Raw genomic sequence first — 16235 nt, forward strand, 5'->3', positions numbered from 1 at the left:
TGTGTGTGACTGTTACTGCAAGAGCCAGCTGTGCCAGCATTTCTGATTTAATCTTTATTTTGACATTTTCCTCTGTCCTCCCTCAATTTCAGGCAACCTATGTACCTTACAATGACTGCATGCCTATAAAGAATGAACAAAGGGGACAATATTTAGATGTAAAAAAAATCATTTGAAAATGAAAATCCATGTTTAAATAGATTTGTTCAGCAGTGCTTTTTTAGTTATATAAGGTCAGCAGACAAATCCAGCAGTGAAAAGCCAATAATATGTATTTTAGAGTATGATGTTTTGGCATTTCAGCACCTAATCTAAAGTACCAGTATAAAGGATTTTCTTTTGGAAATGGAAAATTTAAGATAACCTGTCATGAAAGTCAAAGTGACATGTACCTATTCAGAAATGTAAAAGAATGGAGAGGCGATTAATATTCATTGAGCATCTACTATGTGCCAGACTCTTAGCAGCAACTATTTCATTTAATTTTCGAAATAACCCACTGAGGTACAATTTTATTATTCCTATTTATTTGGTGGAAGAAAATGAAGCCCTGAAAAGTTAGAAAAACTTGCCCAGGGTCACCTATCTGGTAAGTTAGACTTGTCTTTGACATCAAATACAAGACCTCCCAATTCTAAGGGCTGCACAGGGACAGCAAAAGAGCATAGCTCTTGCCTGCAGAAGGCAGGTGTCAAGTAGGCTTGGAAAAGAATCCCAGTTGCTGTCATCGCAGGGGTGTGTCTTAACCCGTTTGAGGAATGTGACTTTACATGTTCCCACTGACCACGTGGGGCTATTATGAGATAAAAGTGAGAACGAAGATTGGAAGTCACTGTGAAGTTGTCTACTTGGTCCGAGTGCCACTGAACTCCAGGTAGTTATTCTGAGGAATCTGAAAGTGCCAAGGTCAACAGTGTAGGAAGACACAATCATTTACATGACTTGGCGGGCAGTATGTATATCTTTGTGTGAATGCATAGGCCGGGGGTGAGTAGGATTTGTTGAGAATTAGCAAGAGCTGAAAATGCATAGGGTAAGACCAGCTCTGCACACCTGCCTCTTCACCTAACCGAATACTCACTCTGCAAACAGTCCGCGTTCAGAAGGTCCTGACACTTTTCGTGGCACTTCACTCCGCACTCTGAACACTTCATGCCTTGCCGGGCAATGCCCCACAGGAGCCCTTCACACTCGTAACAGTAGGTAGGTGTCGTAGCCGTCCAGACCTCAAAGTTGTGTGGGGTGGTGGAGGACATGGGGTAGATCAGTGCCTGCAAAGTCTTCTTGAAGACATGTATTTTCTGTGAAGATGAGACAAGTAACCAACACGAGCCACGTCAGTGGATCTGGAGAATTTCATCATAAAACAAACCATTTTACAACTTTTTCCTGAAAACGCTATTTTGAGGGGACCCCTTGATTATTGATTTAAGTGAGGGCAGTCATCGAAATAACTCTGCACACTGATTCTTTGCTCAGTGTCCTAGGGCCCAATTCAGTTCTTTGAACACAAAGAACTCCCCAGTCTTCATATTGGACTGGGCTCCCTGCTGGGTAAGCTTCTTTCATGGCAGCACAGAGCTCTTGTTGCTTGATAGTGACTACGTCCCTCTATCCTGTGAACTCCACGAGGGCAAGGATGATGAGCAAACTGCTCACTGCTGGATCAATCCTCAGAGCCTAACCTAGTCTCTGGCTTGAGACAGGTGTTCAGGAAACATCAATTCAAAAAAAAAAAGGAATTTATATTACTCTCCTTGGTCTAAATTGGTTCTTCTGGTTCTTGGTAAAATGATGAAGTAATGGAAAATATTCTCAATGCTGATTTTAACCCTCTAGAAACACTCCCTCCCCTCTTTTATATTCTACCCAGGCCTCATCTCCCGGATTCTATACCCTCTCTAACACTACACCCCTCCCTAGTCCCAAAGTACACTTCTTCTATAGATCTTTCCACAGGGAACTGCTTTCATCACCTATTCCTTAGGAAGGAGCTCATCAACGAATTGATAAGAAAGCCCTAGTAGTAGATAAAGGTTAAATGTGGCACTCTCCCATGGTGCTTTATATTTTAAAGGGAGGTAATATTTAATAGCACATGGAAGCTGTTGGTAGAGTGAGCACTGAACCAGGAGCCAGGAGGCCTGAGTTCACGAGCACAGGCCCCATCATGTGACATATGAAATGGGCTTCAGAAGGCAGGAGCTCTCTTCCCTATTTCTCTAGTGCCTAAACAGTGCCTATCATTGTCCTTGGGCATAGTAAAGGTACAACACATTTTTTGTGTGTGAAATTAATGAATGTCTGTTACTTAAGAGTCTTGTGATCTAGGAAGAGACTTAAACTCTCTAATCCTCACTTTCCTGTACTACCTATCTACCGTATTATGTTGAAGATCAAACAGTGAGATGGTAACAAATATAGTCCATAGACTTCAAACACTAAGAAAATACTAAGTATGGGCTTTCCCTGGTGGCGCAGTGGTTGACAGTCCGCCTGCCGATGCAGGGGACACGGGTTCGTGCCCTGGTCCGGGAGGATCCCACGTGCCGCGGAGCGGCTGGGCCCGCAAGCCATGGCTGCTGAGCCTGCGCGTCCGGAGCCTGTGCTCCGCAACGGGAGAGGCCACAACAGTGGGAGGCCCGCGTACCACAAAAAAAAAACAAAAAAACAACAAAAAAAACTAAGTACTAGTGTTGATAGTGGAGACTTGTTTGGATGTGTCTGTCCATTTGATTGTCATATCCCACTATGCAGGTGACGTCCTGGTAGAAAGACTAGCACTCTCTGAAGTTACAATTACAAATAACTTCCCACAACCACCTGATGCATAATAAATGGTTATTTACATAAATCCTGTAGGAGTCTAGCTGATAAGCAATGCTAAAAAGGAAGCACTTGTATTTTGCATTAATCATCCTTAAATCTCATTTCAGAATGTCTTCCCACAGTGTTGAAATGGCTAACTTGTCATTATTTTTCAAATCCACAGTACGGCAACAGCATATTTCCCTTTATTAATACATTCCCCTCATTATGTATTTTCCCAGAATATGTTTGTTAATGGTGGAAGGAGGTTCCCTACCAGGGAGTTAAGCATTACTAAAAAATTTTTCTAGCTTTTGAACAGCAAGATGCAGACTTGCTACTCCATGAGGGGCTGGTCAAAGCTCTTTATATTTCAAGTGAGTCTACAGAGCAACAGTATGTTGAAAATATGGGAAGTTCTCAAGTAGAAGACCCCTGTGTTAGGGTTTGTATCGACAAAACAAGTGGATCCGTCACTTTTCAATAAAGATAGTCTGAGCCAATAAATCTCTTGGCTTCATTCCCTAATGAAGATGCCTTGTCTTGAAAAGAACTGTTAAGAGTTCTTTTAGAATTAGAGGTATGTATTATGCATCTCTGCTTCCCATTTACTGCCTAGCAGAGTGATATTCAATATCATCAAAGTGACTTGAATGATTCTTGGCGTAACAGATTTACAATCAGCTCTCCATTGACAGTTTCACGTTCTAGCTGAGCTGAGGGGCTGGAGGACCGTGTAATGTGTATATGTGGTGTGTGTGTGAGTGTAATACAAAATTTTTGGTTGAGCCAAAAAAATAAGAATGGACTTTAGGTATATTTGCGATTGCATCATTTGTTGTCTTAGTAGGGGAAAACAACAATTCTAACTCATTGGAACACTGGGTGGGAATAGAACAATCTGCTACTGAATGCAAGTGAGAAATACATATTAATTTAGAAAGCAGAGCTGGGCAAAGGGTTGATTTTGAACACGAATTCATCTGTATAATTTAAATTTGATGATGAACACACTGTAATTCCCTATGCCCATTTTCATTTTATTGAATTCAAGTGACATATAGTCAGTGCTCTAAATCCTTAGGCTATAGTAGGAGTAATAAATATAAGGACCACTTGCTAAAAAATTAAATAGGCTGAAGGAGGGCTTCCCTGGTGGCGCAGTGGTTGAGAGTCCGCCTGCCGATGCAGGGGACATGGGTTCGTGCCCCGGTCTGGGAAGATCCCACATGCCGCGGAGCGGCTGGGCCCGTGAGCCATGGCCACTGAGCCTGCGCGTCCGGAGCCTGTGCTCCGCAACGGGAGAGGCCACAACAGTGAGAGGCCCGCGTACCACAAAACAAAAAGAATAAATAGTCCGAAGGAAAGCAAGTGAAAGACAGCTGAGAAGGTTTCATTGAAATGTTTGGTTTGGTTTGGTTAAAGAGGGATGGTCCATTTCATGAAAAGAGGAAGTGAAGCTGATTTCAAAAGGAAAAAACATGGAAAATTTACTAGACAGCACATTGAAAATCAACTGAATGGGGCATTAGAATAAACCATAACATGTGAAAGCTGTAGAAGCTGGAGAAAAACACTAGGTAATTCACTACAGGGTACATATCCCCAGTCTCAAAAAAGTGATTATGAGTTTTTTCATTCTTGAGTTTTGGGGATATGGGCACGTGTTTACCAAAGCTTGAAAAGTACTCTAAAATAAATGGCTAAAGAGAAATCAAGGAAACACTCCCATTTACCATTGCAACAAAAAGAATAAAATACCTAGGAATAAACCTATCTTAGGAGACAAAAGACCTGTATGCAGAAAACTATGAGACACTGATGAAAGAAATTAAAGATGATACAAACAGATGAAGAGATATACCATGTTCTTGGATTGGAAGAAACAACATTGTGAAAATGACTATACTACCCAAAGCAATCTACAGAGTCAATGCAATCCTTATCAAACTACCCATGGCATTTTTCACAGAACTAGAACAAAAATTTCACAATTTGTATGGAAACACAAAAGGCCCCAAACAGCCAAAGCAATCTTGACAAAGAAAAACGGAGCTGGAGGAATCAGGCTCCCAGACTTCAGACTATACTACAAAGCTACAGTAATCAAGACAATACGGTACTGGCACAAAAACAGAAATATAGATCAATGGAACAGGATAGAAAGCCCAGAGATAAACCCACGCACATATGGTCACCTTATTTTTGGTAAAGGAGGCAAGAATATATAATGCAGAAAAGACAGCCTCTTCAATAAGTGGTGCTGGGAAAACTGGACAGCTACATGTAAAAGAATGAAATTAGAACACTCCCTAACACCATACACAAAAATCAACTCAAAATGGATTAAAGACCTAAACATAAGGCCAGACACTTTCAAACTCTTAGAGGAAAACAGAGGCAGAATACTCTATGACATAAATCACAGCAAGATCCCTTTTGACCCACCTCTTAGAGTAATGGAAATAAAAACAAAAATAAACAAATGGGACCTAATGAAACTTAAAAGATTTTCCACAGCAAAGGAAACCATAAACAAGATGAAAAGACAACCCTGGGCATGGAAGAAAATATTTGCAAATGAAGCAACTGAAAAAGGATTAATCTCCAAAATACACAAGCAGCTCATGTAGCTCAATATCAAAACACAAACAACCCAAACCAAAAATGGGCAGAAGACCTAAACAGACATTTCTCCAAAAAAGATATACAGATTGTCAACAAACACATGAAAACACGTTCAGCATCAATAATCACTAGAGAAATGCAAATCAAAACCACAATGAGGTATCACCTCACACCAGTCAGAGTGGCCATCATCAAAACATCTACAAACAATAAATGCTGGAGAGGCTGTGGAGAAAAGGGAAACTTTTTGCACTGCTGGTGGGAATGTAAATTGATACAGCCACTATGGGGAACAGTATGGAGGTTCCTTAAAGAACTAAAAATAGAACTACCATATGACCCAGCAATCCCAGTATGGGGCATATACCCTGAGAAAACCATAATTCAAAAAGATTCATGTACCACAATGTTCACTGCAGGTCTATTTACATTAGCCAGGACATGAAAGCAACCTAAGTGTCCATCGACAGATGAATGGATAAAGAAGATGTGGCACATATATACAATGGAATATTACTCAGCCATAAAAGGAAACGAAACTGAGTTATTTGTAGTGAGGTGTATGGAACTTGAGTCTGTCATACAGAGTGAAGTAAGTCAGAAAGAGAAGAACAAATACTGTATGCTAATACATACGTATGGAATCTAAAAAAAATATGGTTCTGAAGAACCTAGGGGCAGGACAGGAATAAAGATGCAGATGTAGAGAATGGACTTGAGGACATGCGGAGGGGGAAGGGTAAGCTGGGACAAAGTGAGAGAGTGGAATGGACTTATATATACTACCAAATGTAAAACAGATAGCTAGTGGGAAGCAGCCACATAGCACAGGGAGATCAGCTCCGTGCTCTGTGACCACCTAGAGGGGTGGGATAGGGAGGGTGGGAGGGAGACACAAGAGGGAGGAGATATGCAGGTATATGTATATGTATAGCTGATTCAGTTTGTTATAAAGCAGAAACTAACACACTATTGTAAAACAATTATACTCCAATAAAGATGTTTAAAAAATAAATAAAATAAAATAAAATAAATGGCTTATGAAAACATTTCTTATTCCAACAAAGCCTAAGATGGAATGATGGTCACTTTAGAAACTGAGGAAATGAACGGCTAAGGAAAGCATGAAAAATACACCTGATAAGAAGGGACTCATGTCTCAGGGGAATACTGCATACTGGGGGAAAGAGTGTATTTTTAGCAGCAAAGTAAGACCGGATCAAACAAGATTATAAGGACATAGTGTGGAGTTTTTGTGGAATAAGGCAAAAGATAAGATATTGGGCACTGAAGAAAAACAAAGCAGAAGAGAACAAGGGGAAACAGTCAAATTAGCCATGTACGATGGGAAATGGAAGCCTGTAACTGACCTTTAAGAGTTGGATTAAAGGGAAGTGAAAATATATATACACACATACTTTCATACATACACACATGTACTTAGAGAAGGTAGAAAGATAATAGAGTGTAACTAATAGGATCTGAGCTGATGTGAAAGGATGGGAACTGGGTATGTTATCAAGAGAGGGTCTCTGGCCTAGGTAAACAAGGAACTAGACATATGGAGAAGGTGGTCTGAAGAACAAGCAGAGCTCAATTACTGGAATTAGGACTGAAGGACAGAGTGGATTCAGCAATTTGGGAGACTTCCTGCTAATCTATTTTAAGTGTTCCTAAACTTTTCAAATCTTCTACAACAAACATATATTATTTGCTAAAATGTATGTATGTTCTGATAATAATAAAATGTATGCTCACTGAAAGAGTAATTTATAAACCCAAACAAGCATTAAAATAAAAAATAATTTAATTTTTCAAAGTTAGGTACGGTTTGATGCATGTTCTTCCAGTAATTTTTCTATTTATAGCCACGATATCAAGCTTTTGCAATGAAGTAAAGAACAATAAATATTATTTTTATATTACTAGTGTGATTCCAGAAAGTAAGGCAATTTTTATTGTTTCAACACTGCTTTAATCTGTAGAAATGATTACTCTGCTTTCACTCAGGTAAGACTTAGTAGCCAGGTACAACCTTTGGACTCCAAAGAGGAGGATGCTCATATTTTAGACATAGATTTTGTTAAAAATTCCTGCTCTGAGAAACTGGAATTTAAAGTGAGTTGCCCTAATATATCACTTTTTGAACAATTAGGACAGGGAATGAATTGCCTTTTCTATTGATAACTACATGGGGAAATTAAAATGAGTCAGAGAAATAAAGCAATCAAGCCTCCTTCAGGGAACAATTACCAGTGTCTTTGGACCACCAAAATTCCAATCTACAAACTGTTAACACTTATAACAGGAACAAAGCTTGACTGTCTCCATTTGCCACATACCTTTTCTCCTTTTCCCTCTCCTATGTTAACCAGCAACTTAACTAATCAAGTTCTATTTTTCTCTGCATCCTGTGGGCTTCCCTCATTGAACTACGTAAACCATCTCTTTCCTATACTTGAAAACAATCACATTTAGATAATTCCAGGGAAAAAAGTATGCTTTTTTTCAAGCATATTTCACATAGTTGATGCATGATTTTAGAAATCTACTTACTGTCCTCTAAGTATCATTTTGCTATTTCTGGACAAAAGCATCAGAAAGATTTGCAGAGCAAAGATTAGGTACAATGTGACCTTTGAAATTGGTCATAAGCATTAGGACAGAACAATGGTAGAATAAGTTCCTGAGTATAAAAACAGACATAATTTCATGACTGATTTACTCATTAGACTAATCATTACATAAGACTGACTGTAGAAGCTAAGATTACTTGGGTAAAATTTTTTGTCACAGAAAGTGCTAACAGAGACTAAAAGTTATGTGCCTATACATGGAAGACTGTAAGTAATTTGTTTTTACTTATATTGTTTTATAACATGTACTAATTACCAGTGACCTAAGTAACTTATGGACTGAGTCCAAATAAAGAGGGTAGAACGGTGATAAAATAGATGGTTCGATAATTTAAGGAGAGGACAATATAGTATATACAGTCTGAAGTACAATATGGTTCCATGCCAATACATGACATGGAACTTGGTCTGATAACAAATTAGGGTAAATTTGTCATGTACTATGTAAGTATCACTTTTTCTCCAATTCAAACTTTCAATGAAAATATATATATACACAAATAAAGAAGGTGGTATGAGACGAGTAACTTATTAAATGTAAGCGGCCAAAAATAATTTGAATTTCTCCACTGGGAGAAACTTTAGGCATTTTAATCTGGAAAGTCTAATTCTTACCAGTCGGGGCAGAGACTGAGTTCTTATAAATCTTCTGACAGAGGCCATGAAAGAACAGGAAGAAGGGTTAGGATATTATAAAAGGAAGAGAGGGAAAAGGGTGACCCTCCCTCTTAAAGGGAACCCATTCTATTGTTCTCTTGTAAAACCAAGAAAGTCAATCGTGTAGCTATGTAAAGCTGTGTAGTGAAAGTAGACAATCATAAAAATAATAACTAATATTTATGCATCCAAAATGGCTGAAGTGCTATTTGTTATCTCATTTGATTCCCCTCCAAATCCTCTAGAAATATTAGTATATTCATTTTGTTTATTGGAAAACTGATCTGGAAACCTGGCAAATGAAGTTGATATAGCCCACTAGGTAAGTGTTGGAAAAAAAACATTTTACTATGTAGAAGGGCTGCAAAGAAAGATTCCCCAGGCATCTAAATACATAAATAAATAAATGGGACTTAATGACAGATTTAAAAAAGCAGATTCTGTGGAAACCTAAGAAGTATGTTTGGGATCCAGTTAAACTCCATGGGCTTGGATCTTTTGGGTTTTCAGACCATTATCAGATAGGACATTTAGACCTGACTTCTACCTAATGTGGGCATTGAGGGTAGTAATCAGAGACTAAGCATTTTCAGATCTTTATATATTTTTTCAGGACAGAATTACTGATCAACTTTAAAATTTGAAAAGTAGTTTAATTAAACATTTAAAAATAAGAGAACTGGGCTTCCCTGGTGGCGCAGTGGTTGAGAGTCCACCTGCCGATGCAGGGGACACGGGTTTGTGCCCCGGTCCGGGAAGATCCCACATGCCACGGAGCGGCTGGGCCTGTGAGCCATGGTCGCTGAGCCTGCGCGTCAGGAGCCTGTGCTCCGCAACGGGAGAGGCCACAAGAGGGAGAGGCCCGCGTACCACAAAAAAAAAAAAAAATAATAAGAGAACTAAGCTCAAATTTATTATAATAAATGTAAACTGAAGCCAACCATAAAAAGACAAATTCTGAGATTGAATTTTAAAACTAAGCTATCTGTTTTTATGAGATATGCATAAAACACATTAAGATTTAAAGAAAGGGCCAGAAAAGGTTCTATCAAGGAAGATATTAACCTAATTACTTCAGTGAGCTGTATTAATATCACATAGAATATGTTTAAGGAAAAAACATGCAAGAAATTAACAGGATTGCTACCAAAAGTTGAAAGAAACAATTTTTCAGGGATATAGAAGTCCCAAAACTTATGTACTGAAGAGAAAAAGCTCATATGGGATATCTACAGTGCTGATCATGTACTAATCCATAAAGCAATTTTCAATTAAATACCAAAGACTGAAAATACAGTCCACGTCCTCTGAACACGATACAGTAACAAAAATAAAGCCCTTATCTTTGGAAGATTAATGAATATACTTTCTAAATAACTGATGAGTCAAAATATTAATCACTGGACAATTTATGAAATAATTCTACCTCAACAACAATAAAAGCACTATATATCAAAACTTGTATGATGCAGCTAAAGTGTGCTGAGAGGAAAATGAATAGTTTAAAATGCATTTGGTAGAAAAGACAAAAAGAAAATTAGGTTATACAAGTGTGGTAAAAATATAAACAGAAGCAACAAAATGATAGACACGAAATCTCTGAAGTTTAGAAGGAGGAAGAAAATGAAGAAGGAACACACAAGGGATGGAAATATTCTCTTTTTCAAGCTGAATGATGGATATAAGGTGTTTGTACTGTTATTTACTCCCTTCATTTATGTTGTAGATATTATTTTGTGTGTATGCACTAGTTAATAGCAACAATAAAAATTAACAAACTACATATTCAACTTAGTAAATTAGAAAAATAGCTTCAGGGAAAATATAAAAAGTAGATGAGTAAGAGCAGAAATAAATGAAATATAAAACAAAGAAACAAAATATGGAGTCAACAAAAGAAATGCCAGAGAATCTCTTGCAGTACTGACTCTATAAAAGAGAGGAAAAAAATACAAATAAATAAGATGAAAACAGCACAAGCTTTTATAAATGATACAATTATATGAACAATTTGACGGTATTAAGTTTGCAAATTTAGAAGAAAGGATAACTTCCTGGAAAAAATATAAATGATTAAAATTGACTCAAGAACAAATGTTTAAATAACATGGATAGAATTGTTGTACTACATAAATTGATTTAGTAGTCATATAACCACCCTAAAAAATCAAAAACAAAAAAACGTACAAGACGGTTTTAGAGGCAAGTTTTGTCAGTCTTTCAAGGTTAGCAACACTTACTTTATGCATATCACCCCAGAGAAGTGGAAAAGGAAAGCTTCCCCGCTTATTTTATAAAATTCGTTTATTCTTGATGCCACAAGTGTTCAAAGACATGGTAAACCATAGGCCATTTTACTAATGAATATAGGTGCAAAAATCTTACATAACTAGCAAACATATGAGAAAATTGAGGCCAAGAAAATTTCAGTAACTTGCGTAAATTCCCTCAGCTAGTAAATGGTGGACTTGGACCAACATTTTTCTCAAGCCAAGGACCATGATTTCCTTCTCTTGAAGAAGGAAAGCAGCAGCCCCAATAGCAATACTACTTGTCAACAAGAGATAATCTGTATATTTGGTGTCATTGCTGATGACTCCCCTGTCAGTACTCCCTGCAATCTGCCCCTCAGTTGCAAAGGTGACATGGAGGCACTGGGCTTAGCAGGTACTCTGGATACTTCATCCTAAGCCCCTGTCCCACTGCCCTGACTGCCACTGCTGTGCCTGGCAAGACATTTCTTTAATTCTCTCTCATTGTGAGATAAGTATTATTACATTAATTTAACGATGAGATAAACAAGTCTCAGGGAGACAAAGCATATTGATAAGAAATGAGTTCTCAAAGGTAATAAGAGGTGGAGCTGAGATTCAAATTCAGGCCATATCACTTCAATACTTGTTCACGTGGTATGAAAGGACTCCTGTTCCTGAGCGGGAGTCCAGAATCCCTGGGTGAACTGAGCCTGCAACTTCCGGATTGAACCCCAGGCACCAGACAGGTGTTCTGACCTGCTTCCTCCTTCCATGTTTCTTTCTAGGTCATGCCAGGAATAGGACCCAGCTCTGATATCCTGTTTATCCCCACACCTAATTCTTGCCAGTGTCTTTTCTTTGGCCTGAATCCTGTTATTGGAAGAAGGACCTCTATCCTCCTAGACAAATCAACCCTTTATGAGAATTGACACTCCCTATAAGCCTGCCCTTAGGCCAGCCTCCTAAACATGGACATCAACCCAGATAGAACAAACAGTGTTCTAGAATCTCTTTTAGCCTTGGTGATCTGGATTCCTCACTCTACCTGAGTTTCTCATAACCATCCTCTAAGCCTGTCTTAGTCTAAATACCCCTGCCTACTAAAAGCTTCCATTATGAACTATAGCAACAGTGGGTACAGAACACAGTATCTCAGCTCCTCTCTCACTATAAGCATCATGACAGCAAGGGTTTTTAAATGAGTTGTTCTCTGCCTTATTTCCAAAATCTGAAACAATGCCTGAAATACAGAAGACAGTCAATTAATATTTGTGGAAACAGTGAATGGATTTACTGTGACTGCGCTACTCTTGGCTCTAAACCTAGGAAACTACCACTGAGAAAGCAAGCACAAAGCTGAGCAGTGTAGTGCCAGGGGGATTATTGTTGTGGTATATGGATACTACATTGTTATCCTGTCTGGTGTTATTAAACCAGGTGGGAATATTTCAAAGCTGTAGTACTTAAGGGCTGATTAGACGGAGATTCCCAATCAGTCCCAGTAGCTCCCTGTGGTGACTGGGAATTGGTGATGGACGGGGCGCCTGGCAATACTTTGCCCACCGCCAACAGTGTGTCAGTGGAGGTGGTGCTGGCTGACCCACTGTCATCTTGCATCAGACCTTACAGTCCTTTCCTTCCTTAGAAGAGATGACTGAGCTTTTTACCGCACATCTCTTTAATTCAAATAGAAGGGCTACCATTTTCCACATGGCCAAGCCTTTTTTCTTCACGTAAAGGCAAATATTTCATGCTTCACATTGAGGGTGCCTGGGACTCACAAACTGGGAAGTGGAAAGTATTTGCTCCAGCATTTATGTTGGTTGCCCATGTAATGACTTCATGTGACAGCTTGTCAAGAGTGGCATTTAACATGCCTGTTGTACAGAAGTCGTATTTCATTTGCTTTTTGAGACATGGGCCCCAGGGCTACGGGCTCTACGAGTTTTAGAGGGAGCTGATGATGGACTCTGTTCATCCACTCAACACCCACACAGAAATATCTTCTACATAGGTCTTCTGAAACTAAAGAAGCAAAATGATATGTTTAAGTAAAGGAACAGTAGATCAATAGCTAATTTAACTATGAAGTGAGGGTGTGGTCTCTGTCAGAGCCTCAGAAAATGTAGCAGCATTCCTCTAATTTCTGTCGCTTTCCTCTTCACTTTTCATAGGAATGAGTATTTGTGCATTAAACCAAATAGCAAATTTTAAAATATAAGAAAGGAACAGTCTAGGAGTCTATCAATAAAAACCTTCCATCTTGATTATTTCCTTGATTATTTCCTCAAAAGCAAAAGACTGGATACTTTGAGATTCAGCAAGCAATATGAGGCTTTCTCATATACCAGAGAATGTTTACTTTCTTTCGTATCCAAACTATAGTGAAAATATTACATGGCATCATAAACCCAGCAGATAAGAATAAGCCCCTGGGAAAGCAGCCATATTTTAAAAATCCTATGGCACAATAAAAAATGTTCTGAACTTGCTGTAGCACCCAGATATCCAAAGGGACATGTACTATTGCCGATGTAGTACTTAAGGGGTGACTGGGTTGGGGACGGTGGCTTGCTGATAGACACCTAGGAAAGGTTGGCTTTGGGTGGAAAATGACAATGACAGGAAGAAGAGAATGAAAAATATAAATAATGGTGTTTAAATGGCAAGTGTATAGAAATTTAAAACAATTAATAATAGTGGCCACATTTTTATTCTCTAAAAATGACAAAGTCTCTAAAATTGGGGGAGGTAGAGTACATAGTTGCAATAAAGGAGGGCACAGATAAATTGTCTTGGATAAAAGCCCCAGCAGAGGGACTTTCCTGGTGGTCCAGTGGTAAAGAATCTGTCTTGCAATGCAGGGGACACAAGTTCGATCCCTGCTCAGGGAACTAAGGTCCCACAGGCCGCAGGGCAACTAAGCCCGCGTGCCACAACTACAGAACCCACATGCTCTAGAGCCTGCATGCCACAACTAGAGAAGAGAAAACCCAAACACCACAACTAGAGAGAAGCCCACGCACCACAACGAAAGATCCTGCGTGCCTCAACGAAGATCCCAAGGGTGGCAACTAAGACCCGATGCAGCCATAAAAATTAATTAATTAATTATTTTTTAAAAAGCCCCAGCAGAGTGGCTGTGCAGGATGCAGTTACCATGGCACAACACCCACTGCTCATCGGAATCACCTGGAAGTTTAAACAAAAACAAAACAAACCTCTTCTATCCAAGCTATACTTGAAGCCAATTAAATCAGAATCATGGGAGACTCAGACATAAGTAGGGATTAAAGCTCCCCCAGGTGATTCTAATGAACCAAATTCAAGAATCCCTGACCTACTTGTACCTTCTAATCATGCTGGCTCTTTCATTCAACAAGAACTGACAAAGCTTCTATCTTATGTCAGACAGCGTACTAAGCAATAGGGATGAAAATATTTAACAAGAACAACAAACAGGATATAGTGCTACCTTCACGGAGTCTAAAAGGAAAGGCTTATGCAAAATAATTAAACTGTAGTAACAAAAATAATAAGAACACCAGCTTGTATTTATTGTTTACTGTACCCTAGGCTGTGTAAGCAGGTTAAATATTCATCCACTCCCTTAATCTTCTGTATTATTATCACCTCACTATACACATGAAAGAACTCAGGCTCAGAGAAGTTACATAACTTACCAGACATAACAATGCTAATTTAGTGGCACAGATGGGACTCACCCCAAGCAGCCTTCACTCTTAACCATGCTATACCATACTATACTATGGAGGTCATGATTAAATGCTAGAAAAGCCCAGTGAAAGAAACTAATAATTGAGCCAGAAGGGGAGGAGGGTGTTTGGGAAAGCCTCCAAAAGGAAGCAAAACGTGAACTATGTAAAAACTTAGCAGGATTTGTTAGGTGGACAAACTGTGCTAGGATGCAATCGCATTTGTAAAGATGGGAAGGTGCGTGCATACTTGAGCAGCACAGGATAATTTGTACGATCGTGCAGCTGAGGCCCTGAGAAACTTTGTTTAGGGTCAGACTTTCCCCATGTTCCCAATGATCCCTAGAACTCTGGAATGAACATAACAAACAAGCAGCCCAGGCAGAATGCTTTTCCCCAGACCATGATCAATGCATAGTTAGTAACTGACTCTGCACCTACCAATTCCTCATTATTTAGAGATGTCCTAATCACCATAGCCAGGGAGAGTCCAGATTTCCGGGCAGCCAGGGTCTTAAAATAAAACCAAAAAAACACGGAATTATGAGGTGACTGCTATGTACCTATTACTCAGCAGAAGGTGAAAGTGTAAAAGTACAGGCTATCACTATTCACACTTTAGTCAATAGGGACCTACCATTTTCAGTAGTCAGCCAGTGCATCCAGAATGTGGAATCATAGGACATTAAAGCTGAAAAAGTCCCTTTAAATCATCAAACCTAGCCTCTACATTTTACAGATGATAAAACTGAGGCCCAGCAAAGCAGGCTTGCAGCCCAAGGTTTCTAGGCTAGCAAGAGGCTCCTAAGACATTGTTTTTCCCCAAGACAATCATAATCACATTCCTTCATAAAACATAACCATTGACACAGAGCCAGCTGATCTGTCTGACAGCCCTGAATCACGACTGGTACTAGATGATTCTTGAGTTGTCCACAGTTCCCTGAAATATGCTTCCATATCTGGCCAGAATATTTTCTTCCAAGGGTCCATTTTACCAACTGAGAATCATCATTAGACTTGTTTGCTTCACTCAATGTTGGTAACTTAGGTGATTTTAAGTAAGAGTCACATCCCTTTAGTTTCCCCTGTAAAATAGAACCATTATGCTGCTCCCACCTGAAACATATACAATATAATATACTCGATGGTGCTACAGAGAACTCTGGAAATCAGGAGTTCTATGTGGGAATATTAAATCTTCTCTCCCATTAGGAACAAAGGGAAGTCATAGTGGAATAAAAGATCTGGTCAGAAATATATCTCCTTGGAGCTACAAAGCCATTGTGCCCAGTTAGGTTCAGTACAGTCCTAAGTGAGCAGGTGACTCACTCCTCACTTGTAAACTCCTACCATCTCCACTCCTACCACGTAAACTTATACAGGACTTACCTCTAAAGATGATCTTCCATCTCGGACAACTACTGTCCCTAAAATTATGTTTTTATTTTATTTTAGCCTGTATTTGTACCTGTTGTTTATGTAAATTGGTCTGTCTTCCAGAATTGAACTAGATGTTAAACCTTGGAGAACCC

The 16235-nt window shown here is 39.1% G+C and overlaps 1 protein-coding gene across 1 annotated transcript in view; it reads right to left on the reverse strand.

Moving 5' to 3' along the window:
* The window catches only part of UNC13C (unc-13 homolog C), a 385689-nt gene extending 369996 nt beyond the window's left edge, over positions 1-15693 (reverse strand). The window contains exons 1-3 of the mRNA XM_089906237.1: positions 15562-15693; positions 15142-15213; positions 1082-1301 (exon numbers count right to left, since the gene is read on the reverse strand). Coding sequence (XP_089762363.1) covers positions 1082-1301; positions 15142-15213; positions 15562-15693 — 424 coding nt within the window. The remainder of the gene's footprint in view (positions 1-1081; positions 1302-15141; positions 15214-15561) is intronic.
* Positions 15694-16235: the final 542 nt, after the last annotated feature.

The sequence above is a fragment of the Delphinapterus leucas genome, chromosome 2 (assembly GCF_059928025.1).
Source record: "Delphinapterus leucas isolate spDelLeu-1000000601 "Yukka" chromosome 2, BTC_Dleu_Yukka2, whole genome shotgun sequence".
NCBI lineage: Eukaryota > Metazoa > Chordata > Mammalia > Artiodactyla > Monodontidae > Delphinapterus > Delphinapterus leucas.